At 52.6% G+C, this 19,225-nt stretch overlaps 1 protein-coding gene across 1 annotated transcript in view; it reads right to left on the minus strand.

Moving 5' to 3' along the window:
• FGF12 (fibroblast growth factor 12) overlaps positions 1–17,962 on the minus strand; it is a 36,028-nt gene extending 18,066 nt beyond the window's left edge. The window contains exon 1 of the mRNA XM_032224933.1: positions 17,764–17,962. Coding sequence (XP_032080824.1) covers positions 17,764–17,962 — 199 coding nt within the window. The remainder of the gene's footprint in view (positions 1–17,763) is intronic.
• Between the last annotated feature and the right edge of the window lie 1,263 nt (positions 17,963–19,225).

The raw sequence follows: 19,225 nt of genomic DNA on the forward strand, positions 1-19,225 counted from the left end.
ATATACTGAAGATTGAGTAGGCTTCCCTTAAGGAGGGGACTGGAGAAAGTGCAGAGAACAGCAACTGAGATAATTAAAGGCCTGGAGACTAAACGTAGGAAGAACGGTTGCAGGATTTGGATTGTAGCCAGGCTAGAGAAAAGAAGGACCAGGGGAGACGTGGGAGCAGCTGTCCAGTATTTGAGGGACTACCACAAAGAAGAAGAAGAAGGATGTCAAACTATTCTCTAAAGCACCAGAAGGCAGGACAAGAAGCAACAGAAGGGAAATATTTAAGGAGAGAAGCTACCTGGAATCAAGGAGAAACTTCCTAAAAATGATGACAACCAACCAGTGGAATGACTTCCCTCCGGCAGTTGTGAGTTCTCCAACACCGGAGGTTTTTAAGAAGAGACTGCACAGCCATTTGTCTGGAACAGTACAGAGTCTGCTGCTTGAGCAAGGGGTTGGACTAGAAGACCTTAGAGGTCCCTTCCAGCTCTCTTCTGATTGATTGATTGATGGATTGATATGAAGAACAGTTGAAGGAATTGGGTTGGTCTAGCAGTTTAATGAGGAGAAGAACTAGGGGCGATATAATAGTTGTCTTCCAATATTTGAGGGGCTGCCCCAAGAGGAAGAGGACAATTTATATCCCGAAGCCCCAGAAGGCAGGACAAGAAACAATGGATGGAAACCAATCAAGGAGAGAAGGAACCTGGAATTAAGGAGAAACTTCCTAACAGTGAGAGGTTGTGAGTTCTCCATCACTGGAGGTTTTTAAGGAGAGGCTGGCCAGTCACCAGTCTGAAATGGTATAACTGAACTCCACGCTGTGGGCAGAGAACGTTGGTCCCTTCCACCTTTCTCCAGAAAATGCAGCTTTGTTCCCGGCTGCCATTTCTGCAGATGTGTTTTACTTGTCCGTGGATCTACCAGTGGTTGTCCAACACTTGAAGGCATCTGCACCGCCATTCCAGGGTGACCGCAAGGAAGGATTCTGATAGTTTCCCCACGTCACCTGCAAGCAACTAGAGCCGCTTGTAAATAGATAAAATAAGCAACTCTATTGATGTCCGTCTGTGTTACAAGAATCTCCCCCAGCCTCTATTTTCAGGAACAAACCCAATTACCATAGATATCAGCAGGAGGAATTAAATGGAGAGGAAATCTATTTCAAAGTTCAAGATGTAGAAGAAGATAAAATGAAAGAACCTATGGACTTAAAGAAAGAAATTCCATTGGCAAAAGTATTGATAACACTGCTGACAATCAAGGACAAACTGAATAAGGAAACAGAAAGAGGGCATCAAGATTACATGAGAGATCTTATAAGCAAGGAGTTGCTAAGAGAAGTCCATAGAAAGCTGATCAAGAAGATGATTAGAGGATTGGTACCACAAATGGCAGAAGATATGAGATTGTTTTGTTACTGGAAAGATACAGGTTGATAGATGGAAGAATATAATTTAAAACTAGTTAAACTTAGTGAAATTTAGTGACAATAGATAAATAAATAATTGATAATGATAATAATGTACACAATGTATAGTGTTATGATAAGTAATAATTGGATATGAATATTGAATGGTACCTATGAAAGGAAGATTAGAAATCCTTTTGGATTATATACAAAGGTTAATAAAAAAAGAACTAAGTTAGATACAGTTAGGTTTTGATTATTAGGGGGAAAATGTTATGATACAGGATATAGTCAAATAAAGGAAGGATAATGATGACAACTTATATATATGTATGGGTACAACATAAGGAAACTAGATGAAAATTGCAAACAGTGATTTGGAAAGGAGGATTAGAAAAGTTTCTTATTAAATATTATGGATGTTTAGCTAGAACAGGACATAAGGATTCAGTGTTATTGGAGGATTTTAGAAATATTAAATGAAATGCCTGTATGTGGTTATGTATTAAATCTTGGTATATTTTATGATGAAGGACATTTAAATAATTATAGTCAAATAAAAATGGAGGTATAAGGGCAACACGTATAATATCTGAGTTAAAATACTTGAGTTAATATGAATTATGCTTGATGACTATGGAAGAGATGCACGAAAGCCTTTTGTAACCAACTGATACACTTTCTACAGTATGTAAAGAAGGAAGATTTTATGTGTTGTGTTTGTTTTGAAAATAAAAATAAATTCTATTTTTAAATAAAAAGAATCTCCCCCAGCCTCCTCGCCTTCCCCAGCCATGTGGGACAGTTTCCCAACACATCAAATGCTCTTCAGGCACCAGGAAGATCTCAGGCTGGTAAGAACTTCTCACACCCCCAGGACAGCAGCTGGGCTGGACTGGAAGCCTAACACCCTGAATCAATCCATCAGAGCTGCAAGGGAACTTAAGAGGTCTTCCAGTTCAACCCCCTTGTCAAGCAGGAAACCCTCCTGAGTGGGCTCAAGGTTGATTCGGCTTTTCATCCTTGGGAAGTTGTTAAAATGAGGAGCCAGATTGTCGGGGGAATTTGCAAATAATGCTTATCAGAATAAGAGGGCTGGAACGGACCTTGGAGGTCTCCTGCTCAGGCAGGAGACCCTGTATCATTTCAGACAAATGGTGGTCCAGTCTCTTCTTAAAACCTTCCAGTGCTGGAGCATCCGCAACCTCTGGAGGCAACTTCTGTTCCACTGGTTAATTGTTCTGACTGTCAGGAAATTCCTCCTCGGTTCTAAGTTGCTTCTCTCCTTGATTAGTTTCCACCCATTGCTTCTTGTTCTGCCCTCAGGTGCCTTGGAGAATAGTTTGACTCCTTCTTCTTTGGGGCAGCCCCTGAGATATTGGAAGACTGCTATCATGTCTCCCCTGGTCCTTCTTTTCATTAAACTAGACATCCCCAGTTCCTGCAACCGTTCTTCATGTTTTTCGCCTCCAGTCCCCTAATCTTCTTTGTGGCTCTTCTCTGCACTCTTTCTAGAGTCCCCACATCCTTTTTATATTGTGGTGACCAAACCAGGATGTAGTAATCCAGGTGTGGCCTTACGAAGGCTTTGTAAAGTGGCATCAAGGCTTCACCTGGTCTTGATTCTATCCTTATATCGTATAAGGATAGAATATTGTATGGCTTCCGTTGTAAACCATCCAGGGATCCCCGTGAAGCTTTGTGGGGCAGGGTATAAGCCTCAATGCTAAATTCAGAGAAGATGCAGAGAGGTGACCCAGGACCTCCCCGGGGGGGGCGAGGGGGGCTGCCAAAAGCCTATAGGAGCCAAGATGGAAAAATCTCCAACTGTCAAGCGACAGGTTTTATAGCCCTCTGTAATCTGATTAGTTCCATTTGAGAAATTAAAATCACGTCGCTCGACTCCTTGGCTCCGAGGTTTGCTTGGCAAAAGATTTGCACGTCCGACGCAGCTTCACTTAGGAGGAGATGCGGGCAGCTCTTCCAGCCCCAGATCTCTTTTAAGATCTTCCCACCCACCCCCCACCCCCCACTTCATTAGCACAGTAACTTTCCATTGAGGTCTGCCAACTTCCCACCCTAGCCAGGATCCCAGGGGGCAGAGACCTCCATCCCTTTGGGATCGCCGGGTGGGCCTCGAACACATCTGCGCCACCAGGAATATTGCCGGCAATCGCGCAACACGATCGCCATGGGTCTCTTCCTCCATGCGCAGGATGGGGACCAGCCCAGGGTCACAGCGATAGGGAGGTTGGCAGCAGATAAATTGAAGAAATGGATGGGATAGCAAAGTGGTCTCTTAACGGAAAAATGGTGGGGTTTGGACTCATGGCAGAAATGGGTCCAAGCTTGTGGGCCACACAGAATAAACCAGGCAGGAATCACAATTGGTTCCTATCTGGTTTATTCACGGAAAGAATCCTGGAGGTCTGAAAGTGCAATTCTCCCCCTGTCTCTTTCCCAGCCTGAGAAACTAGGGGGGGGGGCTTCTGAGCCTCTTTTCTCCATGGCCCATTAGGCAGCTGTGGGCTCTCTTCTTATCTGACTCTTCTTCCCTCCAGCTGCCTTGACAGAATCTGGCAAGCCTGGAAATACGAAACTCCCACCGCCTCTTTGCAGTCGGAGGAAATAAGGAAGGTCCCTTCTGAGCCCCTCGCCCATCATCCATTATGCATTCCACTCTTGAATTGAATTTGAATTTATTACATTTATATGCCGCCCTTTTCCCCCGAAGGGGACTCAGGGCGGCTCACAATCCAAGTCAGGGAAAGGGGTACAGATAAAGGATAAAAAAGACGAACAGAACAATACACAATTTAAAAGCACACAACAACCATACCATTCAAGGGGGGGGCAAAAGCTCTTTAGCCCCAGGCCTGTCGGAACAGCCAGGTTTTAAGGGCTTTGCGGAAGGGTGCTGGAGGGTGGTGAGGGTTCGAATCTCCACGGGGAGCTCGTTCCAGAGGGTCGGAGCAGCCACAGAGAAGGCCCTCCTCTGGGTAGTCGCCAGTCGGCACTGGCCGGCGGATGGAATTCGGAGGAGGCCTAATCTGTGGGATCTGATCGGTCTAGTGGAGGTAATTGGCAGCACTTATTCCACTCTTCCTCAAAGCTACCTTCACAGAGTCTTGCAAATCACTGTTTGTATTATTTTTAACAATTTGTATTAGTTTACCATACAGTATACGAAGGAAACCCAAAAGCAAGGAGTAGGGAAGTTAGGGAAGGGAGAAGGGGAAAGTGGGGGAAAGCAAAGGGGAAAAAAGAAAAAAAAAAGGCCCTTGACTTCCGATTCCATTTGGTGCAGCAGAAGAAGGCATTAACATCTGGGAGTTGAAGTCCACAAGCCTAAAAGTTGCCAAGTTTGGGGACACCCCCCCCCCCGGTCTAATCGGTAAAACCCCAAATCAAAGTTTCTTTCCACCACCACCCTCCACCTCCAGCACCTCAAGTCCCGAAGTGGACTTTCCAAGCAGAAATAAAAGCATTTGCATTGTTTTCTTTGATCAAAACAGTCCTTTTAGCCACCTCCGCTAACTCCATCCGTTTCTGCAGTTTTTAACCAAGGTTTCTTTGACCGCTGGTGAAAATAGGGAGGGTCCCTTCTGAGCCTCTTGCCCCGCCCACTATGCAGCCCTGGGTTACGCCCATCTCTTATCGGTCCCTTCTCTTGGCAGCCCCTCTTCTTCCTCCGTCCCCCAAGGCCTTTCCCGCACGGCATCAAAAAAGCCCCAGGAATTTCCCTACCTAAAGTTTTAGAAAATTCAGAAAAATATGTTATGTACCAACAGATCAGACAACCCCTCTATGCCACACACACACACACACACACACACACACACACACACATACACACGCCTTGCATAAGCAAAATGCAACCTCGTTAGCTCACCCATAAACAACCTACACTTTTTTCTAAAAAAAGCAAGGAAGGGGGGAAAAAAATGCGCCAGCTGAGCCAACCCAGAGCAGACACCCCCCCACCCTCACTGCAACTTACCTTTCCAGGTTTTCTGGGCTGGGGGGCAGGCTTCCAAGCAAAGCCCTGAGTTGTAGCCCCCTGACATGTTTATAAAGGCGGCCTGGGGGTCCGGGAGGCATTTTTGCAAAGGAAGGGGAAGGCTGCTAGGAGGGGGAGGCTGTGTTTTTCAGCCCGCCAGCTTCCCATTGAATTCGGTGTGGACCACAAGAAAGCCTTGCTTTGCAGAGCCAGAGATCTGAGGGGACCAAGAACCAGGGGGGCCCAAACACTAGCCCCCCCCCCTCCAAGCCTACATCTCTCCTGCTGTGGCAGAAGACGCGAAGGCGAAGTTGCCCTCACGGGAGTCCTCTTTCCCCAACCGAGATCCAGCGGAAACCTTCCTTCCCCATCTTCTGGCACACGGGCTGCTCCAAGTGTATTTCTTGAACGCTTCCCTTGGTCTCCATCCAACCAGAAATGGCATGAATGACCAGCCCAAATCCTGGGACCAGCCAGGGACTTTTCAGAAAGAGCTGAGTTATCATCTGCATCAACTCCTCGCCTCTCCTGTGTCCAAACATCCACACAGCAAACTTCCTCTTCTTCAGGAAAAGGGATTATGGGATGGCATAACTCACATCTGGTTAACAGGAGACCCTCCCCAATGGTCTTCCCCTGAGCAGGAGCCTTACAGGCATCTTGAAAAGGACGTTTCTTTGGATCGCAACGCACGGAAGAAGCTCCAGCAGCATCAGGCCAAGCCCATCTTAGTCCAGACATTTGCTTCCCACCATGGTCAACCAGGAGCCTCTTTTGGGACAGCAGGCAAGAGATGGAGACCTCCCCCACTCTGACCACTCTCCCTCTGCAACTGGAAGGCCTGGGACCTCGGTTGGCCATGAGAACAGCCTGCCAGAGTAGAGGGGTCAGGGGGCCAGGGGGTCCAATCCAGCAGGCCTCAGCTGGTGTTCTTGGGCCCACTTGGCTGCTCCAACCCTACATGGGAGTTGAGTCTTCAAGGGTCCAGCAACCAGAACCCCTCGTGAAGGGTCTCAAGAGAAGCTTTACTGCTAGTCACCCCCCTTACAAGAATCTCGTCAGATTGACTGCATCCCCTTGGGAACGATCAGATGAGGGTTCAAGGATTCTGGGGGAGGACAAGCTTGGCCCCCTCTTAACACCTCCCTACAGGCTAGCTAGAGATTCCATCGGAGGGAGGGAGAGAAGGAAGGAAGGAGTTGGGAATCAGAAGGAAGGAAGGAAATGGAAGGAAGGAAGGAAGGAGATGGGAGGGAGGGAAGGAGATGGGAATAGGAAGGAAGGAAGAAAGGTTTGAAGGTTTGAAGGTTTATTGTATTTATATGCCACCCTATTCCCAGAGGGACTCAGGGCGGCTAACAAACCCAAGGAAGGAAGGAAGGAAGGAAGGAAGGAAGGAAGGAAGGAAGGAAGGAAGGAAGGAAGGAAGGAAGGAAGGAAGGAAAGAAATGGGAGGGAAGGAAGGAGATGGGAATAGGAAGGAAGAAAGAAAGGAAGGAAGAAAGGAAGGAAGGAAGGAAGGAAGGAAGGAAATGGGAGGGGGGAAGGAGATGGGAATAGGAAGGAAGGAAGAAAAGAAGGAAGGAAGGAAGGAAAGAAATGGGAGGGAAGGAAGGAGATGGGAATAGGAAGGAAGAAAGGAAGGAAGGAAATGGGAGTGGGGAAGGAGATGGGAATAGGAAGGAAGGAAGAAAGGAAGGAAGGAAGGAAATGGGAGGGAAGGAAGGAGATGGGAATCAGAAGGAAGGAAGAACACGAGAGAGAGGGAGGGTGGAAGGAAGGGAGGACCTCCAACTAGACCGGAGTCTTAAGAGGGGGGCGGAGATTTGAGTCCTTGCGCTGATTGAGATCAGGAACCAGCAGCCAGAGCCCCCCCTGAAGGGTCTCGAGAGAAGCTTTATAGATGGTCACCCACCTTACAAGAATCTCATCAGACTGACTGTCCCCTTGTGGACAGTCAGATGAGGGTTCAAGGATTCGGGGGGAGACGAGGCCTTGGGCCTCTTCCTGCAGTGCAGAGGCTCCAGGCTAGTTGCGCCCCTTCCTGGATCGGGATGCTCTGTGCACAGTCACTCCTGCCCTCGTCCTTTCTCACCTGGACTACTGCAACGCTCTCTACATGGGGCTGCCCTTGGAGAGCACCCGGAGGCTTCAGCTGGTCCAGAATGTGGCCGCGCGGATTATCATGGGGGTACCTAGGTGCTCCCATGTTACACCCCTTTTAGGCGGCCTGCACTGGTTGCCGGTTGCCTTCCGGGTGCGATTCAAGGTACTAATTATGACTTTTAAAGCGCTCCGTGGCTTAGGCCCAGGGTACCCGCGAGACCACCTACTGCCACCGGTAGCCTCCCACCGTCCAGTGAGATCCCACAGAGTTGGCCTCCTCAGGGTGCTGTTGGCCAGACAGTGTCGGCTAGCGACCCCCAGGGGGAGAGCCTTCTCTGTGGGAGCCCCTTCCCTCTGGAATGAGCTGCCCCCTGAGAGTTTCGTATAATCCCCGACCTCCGGTCCTTCCGACGCGCCCTAAAAAGTTGGCTTTTCCAGCAAGCCAGCCTGGCCTGAATAGAATAAACTATAGGATTAATTTAATTGCTAATTTTAATTTAATTTTTACAATTTTATTGTAAATATCAATTGGGTTTGTTTTTGGATACTTTATTTAATTTCCTTTTTAACTTTTGTAATATATGTTTTTTTTTTAATGTTGTACGCCGCCCTGGGTCCTTTGGGAGAAAGGCGGCATATAAATCCAATCAACCTAAGCCTAAACCCTCTTCACACCTCCCTCCAGTCTACCTGGGAACTCCGCCACACCAAGACTCTTTAGCAGGCCCCAGGTGTGCAGGGATCCAGGCTGGTCTAAATTGCAGGGTGTGAGTGTGTGCCGAGCGAAGAGGTTTTGCGGAGGGGGGGGGAGAGGTCAAGGGAGGAATTTGGGCTCTATTCTAAACCTCCTTCCGATCTTTCTCGCTACAGAGACGGGTCTGAGGCTCTTTGCTCCTTCTCAGAGTCAGAAGGGGCGCCAGGCCACGTGGGAACGAGAGCGCCCAGGAACGGCCGAGAGCCGCGAGTCGAGCAGCAGAGAGGCCGTGGGGGCGCTTCCCCCCGACTGCGACAGCTGCTTTCCACACTCACAACTGCAAGCAAACGATTTGCAATGTAAATGAGCCGTGTGGGAGTGGGTGGATGCGCGTGGATTCCCATCTAATCCTTTGCACACTTGTGCATCTAAGAAACAGGCATGCGCGAGGGCGTACGGTACCCTGGCTGTCTGCGCCATGTCTTGGCCTCAACCGCACAACTAAACTACTTCCTCCCTGCCCGCCTTCCCAGAAGCAGCCCGGGGAGAAAGGCCTAGCGGTACCTGGGCACAACAGGCTCATCTGGTGGGATGGGGGTTATTCGTTGGCTTGATGACGGTTTAGCTGTGAAGTGACCTCTGCCTATTTAATGTATTATTTGGCACGTTGTGCTAAGACAGAAAATGTTCTAATTCAATAGTTTTTTAATAGTGGTGTTTTTCCTCCACCACTTCTCCTCCTCCAGGTTAAAATGCAGCATTGCAAGCTACCGTAACTCTGCCCATTGCCAGCAGTTCGATCCTGACTGGCTCAAGGTCGATTCAGTCTTCTGTCCTTCTAAAATGAGGACCCGGATTTTTGGCTAGTATGCATGTGTGTGTCACCGGGGGGGGGGGGGGTATTTTATTATTTATCCTTATTGTTTCTCTTTCTTTTATATGGTGTTTTTATATCCTTGTAAGCCGCCTTGAGTTGCCACGTGCAAGTAGGTAGCAACATACACTTTCTAAATAAAATAAAGGTAAATAAATTGGGGGCAATATGCTGACTCTGTAAACCGCCTAGGGAGAGTTGTAATCTACTATGAAGCGGTATATAAATCTAAGTGCTGTTTTCCTTCCTTCCTTTGTGGCACAGTGGTTAGAATGCAGTACTGCAGTCTAATTCTGCCAACTGTCAGGAGTTCGATCCTTACCAGCTCAAGGTTGACATCCTTGCGTCCTTCTGAGGTCAGTAAAAGGAGGCCCAGATTAAGATGCTGACTCTGTAAACCACTTAGAGAGGGCTGTGAAGCAGGTATACGTCTAAGGGCTATTGCTAGTTCTATTTCCCTCCTCTGTCACCCTTCCTCTTCCTCCTCCTCTTCCTCCTCCTCTTTCTCCTCCATCACCATCACTTGTTGTCCTTCTCTCATCACCATTCCTCCTTCCCCTCCTTCTTCCCCTCCTCTTCCTCCTCCAAAACAATACCAATTGTCCTTTTGTTCTGGCAAAAACAACTGTGGAAGAGCTGAGCAAGATGAAGCCTACAGAATCAATCAATCAATCAATCAATTCCCCCCCATCCCTTCTTATGGGCATGTTACACTCTCTGTGGGCATCGCTGCCTTCCTGCTCAAAATGGGATGCCAGCCTCATCCACTGAGCCTACTTCCAGAAGAATTGGGGGGGGGACTTTGCCTCCACCCCCCCCTCTTACAAAGTCAGATGTCAGGTGAAGAATTGGCTGAAAAACTATTCCCCTAAAACACGGCTTAGACCTTCCGCCTAGCTGTTCGTTTGGGGGGGGGGAGGGAGTTTGCTTTTGGGAGAGCTTAAGCGTGGGTGGATTTCAGCAGAATAACCTTGAGAAGCCGCAGAGAGAATAAACGGGATGCTGGGCAGTGCCCACCTCTGGTTGAAGAGGCCCAGGGTCCAACCGTGGCTTCCCCTTACAAACCAGGTTAACACGAATTATGCCATAAACCACGGAGTCAGGGAGCTGTGAAGCGGGAAGGGACACGAAAATCATCTCTCCAAGGAGACCCATGGACTTCAATTGCCCAGAGATCCTCAGGGAGTCCTCAGCCTCAACCACTTGAAGACCCACAGACTTCAATGCCCAGAGATCCTCAGCCAGCTCTGCTTGAACTGCAAGTCCACCGCTCTTAAAAGTTGCCAAGGCTGAGAAATTCTAATCTACTCCAACCTCCTGCAACCTGTATTAAATTGCATTAAGCCCAAGGAGTTCTGCTGAACTGCTGAATCAAAGCCAGCTGTTCCGAGTGATAAGAGGGCTGCGGTGCCATTCAAGGCCACCTCCGGCACAGGATTATGGGCCAACGGAGCAAGGACAGGACGGAGCAAGTTCCCTGCTGGGATCAGAGACCTGAGTGATCCCGAATCTTCTCACCCAAAAGCCATTCGGAGACCTGCAAAGATTTTGGCGTCTCCAAAAACGGGCAGCCCCTCCCCCTTGCACCCCGTCCAACCCGCGCCCAGTGCCCGCTTCCCAGAAGTGCCAGCTTCTCACCCCTGTGTCCCCCCCCCTCTACATGGGGCTGGTTTGGTGGGCAAAAGCAAAAAGGCAGTGAACAAAAATATAGGATTTTATAACCCTTTTTCCCCACACTTGTTAGGGAACAAATGCAGTTGTTAAGTGGGTGTATGGGTAGTCCTCGACTTACGACCACAACAGAGGCCAATTATTTTGTTGCTGAGCGAGACAGTTGTGAAGTGAGTTTAGCCCCCCTATGAACTCCCTCGCCACTGTTGTTAAGTGAATCACTGCCGTTGTTTTAGTAACACGGTTGTTAAGTGAATCCGGTTCCCCCGTTGCAACCGCCATAAATATGAACAAGTTGCCAAGTTTTGATCATGTGACCCTGAGGATGCCGCAATGGCTGTGCGAAATGGTCATGAGTCACTTTTTTCAATGCCGTCGTAACTTTCAATGGTCACTAAATGAAACTGTTGTAAGTCAAGGACTCCTTTTATTGCAAAATTTAGAGTCATCCCTAGGTCCCAGTCGGGGTGCATTTCAGGTTCTTCCCCCCAAAACGTGGCCTGCACTGCAGAGTTAGCGTGATCTTCGCCTCCCCAGAAGGTGTCGGCCTCGGCTGCCACCTTTGGCTGCCCACCTTCAGCCCATAACCTGGAGAGCTGGAAGCCCCAGAGATGCCTTCAAGCCAGAAGACCGGCAGTTCCTGGGAAGATGCCTCGCTGTGGCCAGCCTGCAAGTCCAATTTGGCTACTACACACACACACACACACACAAAAACGTTGGCTCTCTCTCTCTCCATCACGCCCTACTGGCACTGATGATGTTACTTAGTTTGATAATGAAACGTTTTTAAGAAAACCACCAAGCTACGAGAGCACCAAAGATCCAAATTACCGAACACCTAGAAGCAAACAAAGTAATAGCCAAAAGCCAACATGGGTTTGTCAAAAACAGATCATGCCAGACTAATCTTATCGCATTCTTTGACAAAGGGACAAAATTAGTGGACCAGAGGAATGCCGTCGATATAGTTTACTTGGACTTCAGTAAGGCATTTGATAAGGTAGACCATAACCTACTACTAGATAAAGTAGAAGAATGTGGGTTGGACAGCATCACCACCAGATGGATTCGTAACTGGCTGACCAACCGCACTCAACGTGTCGTCCTCAATGGAACTGCCTCTACATGGAGGGAGGGATGCAGTGGGGGACCCCAAGGCTCTGTTTTGGGCCCAGGACTCTTCAACATCTTCATCAATGATTTGGATGAGGGGATAAATGGGGAACTCATCAAATTTGCAGTTGACACCAAGCTGGCAGGAATAGCCAACACTCCAGAAGACTTAAGGCTTAAGATACAGAAGGATTTTGACAAACTTGAACATTGGGCACTAACAAAATGAAATCCAATGGTGAAAAGAGTCAGGTTCTACATTTAGGCAAGAAAAACGAAATGCACAGGTACAGTATAGGTGGTACCTTGCTCAACAGTAGTAACGGTGAGAGGGATCTTGGAGTCCTAGTGGACAAGCATTTAAATAGGAGCCAGCCGTGGGCAGCAGCTGCCAAAAAAGCCAGCACAGTTCTAGGCTGCATCAACAGAGGGAGAGAATCAAGATCACGTGAAGGGTTGATACCACTTTATAAATGCCTTGGTAAGGGACACTGCAACCGTATTAAATACGAAGCAGTTTCTGAGCATCCAAATTTTGGATCAGGCGACCTCGGGGATGCCGCAACAATCCTCAATGAGACAAAGAGTCAACAATCCCTTTTCTTTCTCCGTGCTCTTGCAACTAAAACAGCCCTCTAAGCCAACAGTTGGAAGTCGGGGACCGCCTGGACATCCTGTAAGGCCACGGCCCAATTCCGAAGGGCCTTTTGGATGGAGAGCTGGACAGAGACTGGGGGGGTGGGGGAGGGAGGCCCTGCAGGGTTCCTGCAGCCGCCAGATTTCAAATCAAACTTGGATGTCGCTTTCACACGACCCCCACAAAGGACCGGGGCTCTGGATTTCCAAGCAGCGGGATAGGAGGACTCACGGCCACCTTGTGTCCAGTGGGCCCAGGGGTGGCTCTCCTCGGGGGAAGCCGAGGCTTTTTCCCCAAGAGGAGAATTTCACAGAACCTGCCCCTCTGAATTGGGTGGGGGGCTCCCCCCTGTTCAGAGCGGGCGTCCAGGTTCCAGCGTCCCAGACAGATGGCTGCCCAGCCTCCACTGCGCCGCAGGTACGTGTCTCCCCCACGTTGTGGGAACAGGCGGTGCCCAGGCGCCCTTCCCGGGAGGAGCGGGAGGAGGACTTGGCCCCGTGTGCAGACAGAGAGGCAGAAGGCTCTTGCTGCTGGGAGCCGGTGCCAAGCAATGTGCCAGCAGGCTGGGCAAAACACCCACCCACAGCCCAGGGCCCCCAGCCAGCTGGCAGCTGCATCCCTGGGTGGGAGAATTTCTTCCCAGATTCAAAGAAGACGACCCAGAAAGCAGAATATTTGTAGCTGGGGGTTGAAATGAGGGATCCTCTCTGAGCTGGGTGGTTTCCGTGCGCAGGTTTCGGGACCCAACTAGAGAATAACTTCAGTGCTAGAAGGGAGAGGGGTTTGCAGGCGGAGGGGGAGGGGAGGAAGAAGAGGAGGAGGAGGAGGAGGAGGAGGAGGAGGAGGAAGAAGAGGAGGAGGAGGAGGAGGAGGAGGAGGAAGAAGAGGAGGAGGAGGAGGAGGGAGGAGGAAGAGGAGGAAGAAGAGGAGGAGGAGGAGGAGGGAGGAGGAAGAGGAGGAGGAATAATTATGGAGCTTGATGGTTTTCTTCGAGACATTTCAGGACCCTAGTAGGTAACATGATCAGGGTTCCTGAGCCCAACCTAGAAAGCCACCAAGCTGAGAGAGCACCAAAGACCCCCCTGATCCGATCCCCTCCTTTTCACCAGGGCTTGTGCAGGAGGAGGCTGAAGAAACCCTGCTGAAAGACTGGGGCTAGGGGGGGGGGGGAGGGCAGGAGGGCGCCTGGATTCCCAGGGCTGGCAAAGCAGCCGGAAGCCCCCCAAGGAAGAGCCAGGAAAGACCTCCTCCTCCTCCCTTTGCTCCAGCAGGGATAGGGCCGGGTGCGAAATGCAGCCTGGGAGGAAGGCGGGTGGGCGAACCATTTCTACGCATTGCGCCTTCGGTCTAGAATTCACCCCACCCCCTGAACCCTCCCCTGGAGCCGCTTGGGCTCAGCCCCCCCAACACGGTCACCCAGGGGAGAAGAGAAGCTGGTCTGGAGGGCCCTTGGGGCTCTCGGCTCTTAGTGGCGACATCCCCAGTGCTAGCAGGGGGAAGGGTTTGCTCTCATGCCACTCCCTACTAACACTGAGGATGTTGCCTAGTTTGGTAATGAAACGTCTGCAAGGAAACGACCCAGCTAGGGAGCATCAAGGACCATACAATCCCCTTCCTCCTCCTCCTCCTCCTCCTCCTTTCCACAAAACTCACTCCCTTTTAACACTGACGATGTTAGCTAGTTGGGTCAGGAAACATCTGCAAGAAAGCAACTGAGCACAGAGAGCAATAAGGACCCCATACCTTTTCCTCCCCTTCCTCCCCCTCCCCCTCCTCCTCCTCTTCTTTCTAGTGTAGTAATGAACGTCTGCAAGGAAACCACCAAGTTCAGAGAGCCCCCAAGGCAGCCTGCCTTCTCCGTCTTCCTCATCATGGCCACAACCAGCCCCCCCCCCCCAAGAGGGGGCACCTTCCGAGCCGCAGACGCCAATTCCATGCGAAGATGACTTTGGGGAGCTGACATTCACACAACCCCCTTCACCTGGTTTTCTTTCTTCCATGTCTACCTTCCATTTCTATAACCGTCAATGACTCCGGGCAGTTTGCAATTCAAAAAAAAATACATCGCACTTAAAACATTTTAAAATAAACAATGAGAGCCTCCAAAATGAATAAGCAGCTGAGATTCTTCGCGTCCTCCAGGATTGGGCGGCCTATAAATTTAATAAATGAAATGAAATGAATTCTTGGCCAGTCAGCAATGCAGCCAGGAAAGGGGGCTCTGGACGCCCTCAGGGGCCCGGCACATAGGCAACGGAGCCAGCCTCCTCTCAGGGTCTCACGAAAGACTAATAGGGTCGGGGGGGGGCATTCTGATCTCTGAAGGGAGGGAGTTCCATAGAAGCGGGGGCACGGCACAAAAAGAAAATCCCTCTTCTAGTCCCTGCCACCCAAACCTTGAAGGTTGAATTAAGCCAGGGGTGTCCAAACTTGGGAACTTTAAGACGGGTGGACTTCAACTCCCAGAATTCCCCAGCCAGCTACAGTGCTGGAGCTATGTTGCTATACTGGCTGGGGAATTCTGGGAGTTGAAGTCCACCCGTCTTAAAGTTCCCAAGTTTGGACACCCCTGAATTAATAAGCTGTTTTGTGGGTTCCTATAATACCCTTCGCCCTAACACACATGCAGCGCGAACCAAGGTGAACCCTAATCAAAGACAGGTGGCCCTCGACTTACAACCATTCATTTAGCGACCAAAGTTACAACGGTGCTGAAAGAAGTGAATCAGGAGAGTTTTTCACACTTACGACCATTGCGGGTATCCCCATGGCCACGTGATCAAAATTCAGATGCTTGGCAGCTGGTTCATATGTACGACGGTTGCGATGCCCCGGGATCACGTGGTCCCTTTCTAAGACCTCCTGACAAAGTCAGTGGAGGGATTCACTTAACGACCGTGTTGCTAAATTAACCACTGTAACGATTCTCTTAGCACAGTGTTTCTCAACCTTGGCAACTTTAAGTCCTGTGGACTTCAACTCCCAGAATCCCCCAGCCAGCTATGCTGGCTGGGGGATTCTGGGAGTTTAAGTCCACAGGACTTAAAGTCGCCAAGGTTGAGAAACACTGTCTTAGCACAAGGAAACTCGTGAAATGGAGCAAAACCTTCTATGCTTCACTTAGCAACATGAATGTTGGGCTCAATTGTGGTCATAAGTGGAGGACTTATGCCAGGGGGTGTGGAATGGACTATTCTATATATCAACTGCTTTCACGCCTAATTAACCAGACTTCGCTATGCAATTGCTCTTTAACCATTTTTAATTAGTAAAAGTACATTTGATTTTCCACCAATGGAGTCTCATGGTTTTCTTTCCTAATTATTAAATGGAGAGGTGCTGACACTACCTGTATAACGTATCCCACATGCACGTTGGGGCCCAAGCTGGGCGAAGGGCTGGGACGGGGGGCAAGTGCGAAAGCCCCTTCCTTCCTCCGAGTGGGACATCCGTGAACCATTTCTCCTGCGGAGACCCTCGGACCCCGAGGGGACGCCCGAGATCTGGGCAGTGACCCAGCCCAGAGAGGGATCCCAACCTCAGCAGAACACAGCAAAGCACACAACTGAAGTGTGACAATGAAGCCCGCCGTTGTTGGATTGTGTAGAGAAAGGCGGGGGGGGGGGGTTGAGCCAACTCAAGCTCCTCCCAGCAGAAGAAATCCCAGCTGTTTTGCTCCTGAACAGCTGGAGAGAGAGAAAGCCTCCGAGATACGCTGAGGAACCAGTTCCCGCACACACAAACACACGCTACCCACCTGAGGCCTCTCTGTCTTTTAATGGGGGGAGGAGTCAGCCCCCGGGAGAGGGACCCCCCCAATGGAAGGGAACCAGATCTAGTTAGAAACAGAGCTTGGGCTGAACCAGGCGTGAGAAAAAACCCCAAAGTCTCAAGAGAAAAGAGATTTCTAATAAAGCAGAACATTTGCAGCTCAGGGTGGAGTAGCCCTGATGACGTTCCCTAGTTTGGGCCATGAAACGTCCTCAAGAAAATAATCCAGCTCAGAGGGCACCAAGGACCCCACAGTCCTCCTCCTCCTCCTCTTTGTCCCCTCTTCTCCTTCCTCCCTTCCTCCTTCTCCTCCACAAACCCCTTCCGCTTCTAGCACTGATGACGTTATCTAGTTTGGGCAACGAGACGTCTGCAAGGAAATTTCCAAGCTCAGAGGGCACCCGGGAGCCTTCAGATATATTCCCACTTCACAGGCAGAAAGACTGAGATCCGGCGGGAACCAGAATCCCGTCCTTGTGCAAATGACAAATAAGAGCTTCCCTTTGGGTCAGGAGGTCACAGCCAGGACACCCCTTGTCACCCCCCACCCGAAAACCCATCACAGCCACCCAATTACCCACACGCCAATTCAAGGGCCCGACCTCACACACTGAACCACAAAAACACAAATCAACTAGCGGAGGTTAGCACCAGGACTTCTGCCTCTGCTGACCCAGCCTGGGCTCCCTCATTGGGTCAGCGGCTCAGCCGGAGGACCCTCCTCAACTGGGGCCGCCATCCCGTTCCTCCTGCCACAGTTGAGTGGCCACCATCCAGTTCAGTGGCAACTTGATGCAGCATTTACTTCCGTGCAAACTGCAGTGAACGAACCCAGCCAGCTTTGAAGTGGGAAGCAGCCGTCTCCCCACCCGCCCCCAGAAGCCCCCAGGGGAGCCAAAGGTGCAGGGGGACCCCACTACATCTTTGGCTCCAACGGGAGGAGGAGGGGGCATTTTCTCGGGTTAAGAAGCAAGGCAGCATTGTGCAACTTCCGAGTAAGTAATGCTGGGACCCTGACTCAGCAATCCAGGAGGGGTTTGCAGGCCTAACGTGCCCAACCTTGTTAAGGAATTGCCCCCATTCCTGGAAGACACCCGACGCTCCACTAGCCCAGAAGACCAGGGTTGCCAGACAGGCCGAACTCTAGAACCCGCCAACAGGCTTTCGTATGAACGCAGCCTTCTTTGTGGGGACGGAGCACCGAGGGGAGACCCAGGCGGGATACCCCAGGGGCTTCTCCCTACGGTGAGGGGCAGCTGCTGCGGGAAGACTCAACTGGGGCCCCGGGCGACCCTTCAGCCTCGCCCGGGATCAGGACCCGCGCGCGCACCCTCAAACTTCTCTATCGAGCGGGGGTCGCCCAGTCCGCGACGCCCCAAAGCCCCCGCGGGAAGCCAAGCCCGTAGCCGGGCGCGGAGGGGAGAGGCGGGCGAGCCTCCAGCTTCGGCGCAGTCTACCTGGGCAGGGAGGGCCGGGAGCGGCGCGGGCGACCCACCTGGCCTCCTCCGGACGTGCCTCTTGCGGCCGCTGCAGAAGCGCACCTTGCTGAAGACGCCCAGCACGTGCCTCTCGCAGAGGGAGCGCCCGTCCTTGCTGGGGCTGGAGCGGCGCTTGGAGGCGGAGACGCGCTCGCTGTTGGACTCGCGCGCCTGCCGCTTCTGCCGGATCAGCGAGCTGGCGATGGCCGCGGCCATGGCCGACGGGGCGGGCAGCGCTCACAGGCCGACGGCCATCCTCACCGCCCGCCGCCGCCGCCGCCGCCGCCGCCCCCCCGGCCGCGGCCCGCCATCGCCGCCGGCGGGGACGGCCCCGGAACGGCCGGAGCGGCGCCCTCGCCCCGCCGCCGCCCCCCAGCCCGGCCCCGGCGCCCCCTCCGCTCGCCCGCTCCCACGGGGGGGGGCGGCGGCGCAGCCAAGGACCGGCGGCAGCAGCAGCAGGAGGATTAGCCGGCGGGGTCCCGGGCCGCCCGGCTGCCCCGCTGCCCGCAGCCGGCCACGCCTCAGCGGCCCGACGGGGCGGCGGCTCTCCCGCACTGCCCGCCCGGCCTCCCGGGGCAGCAGCGGCTGGGCAAGGCGGCGGCGGAGGCGGCGAGAGGAGGAGGAGGACGACCAGAGCCCCGCATCGCCAGGCCACCCGGCGGCAGCTCCGGAGGAGAAGCGGCGCCGCCCGTCCCCGCGCTGGTGGCGGCGGCGGCGGCGGCGAGGGAAGGCGGGCTCTGCCGCGCGCCCGCCCCCCGCCGCCCCGGCCCCTCGCCCCCGCCCCGCATCGCCCCGCGCCCCACCCGCGCGCGCCGCCGCCGCCGCCCGGGAGACCCTGCGCTGCGGAAGGGAGAGCGGCGCCTCCTGCCCCCCCCCCGGCCCCCTCGCCCGGCGCCCCTTCTACGCAATCCTACGTGACCGCGGTGGGGATGAGAGGCTCGCCTGAGGGGGGGGGCTTTCCCCCGCGGAGACGCCCCCGCCCTCCCCACCCCTCCTGACCCCCCTCCGCGCCCTCCTCCTCCCCCTCCCCAGCTGGGATCTCCAGCAATCCCCCTGCCCTCCCCGCCCCCCGGGACCTCCCCGCCACCCCCCAGCCGCCGCCCCGGCCGAAGCGGAGGGAAGGCGAGGCTGAGCTCCCGGTCGGACGGAGCGCCGGAGGGTCCCGCGACCTGTGGCGCTGCAGCGGGCGGGGGGAAGGCGTCGGTTGCCCCCCTCCTCCCACGACGGGACCCCACATCCCGCCAGCCCCCCCCTCCACCTAGGCTGAGCTCCGGAGGGGTTGAAGCTCTTCTCTCTCTGCCTCTTTCCCGTGGCTGCTGGGAGCCTGCGAGGTCTCTCTGGAGGGCTCAGGATCGCCGCTGGATCGGCTCTTCTAGCCCGATTCCCAAGACGGCTGAACCTCGGACTGACCCTCCGCCTTCATCTGATTCTCACCGGGGTTCCTGATTGATTGGTTTTGGCTCAACTGAGCCTGGCTTT

Source organism: Thamnophis elegans, chromosome 10 (genome assembly GCF_009769535.1).
Source record: "Thamnophis elegans isolate rThaEle1 chromosome 10, rThaEle1.pri, whole genome shotgun sequence".
NCBI lineage: Eukaryota > Metazoa > Chordata > Lepidosauria > Squamata > Colubridae > Thamnophis > Thamnophis elegans.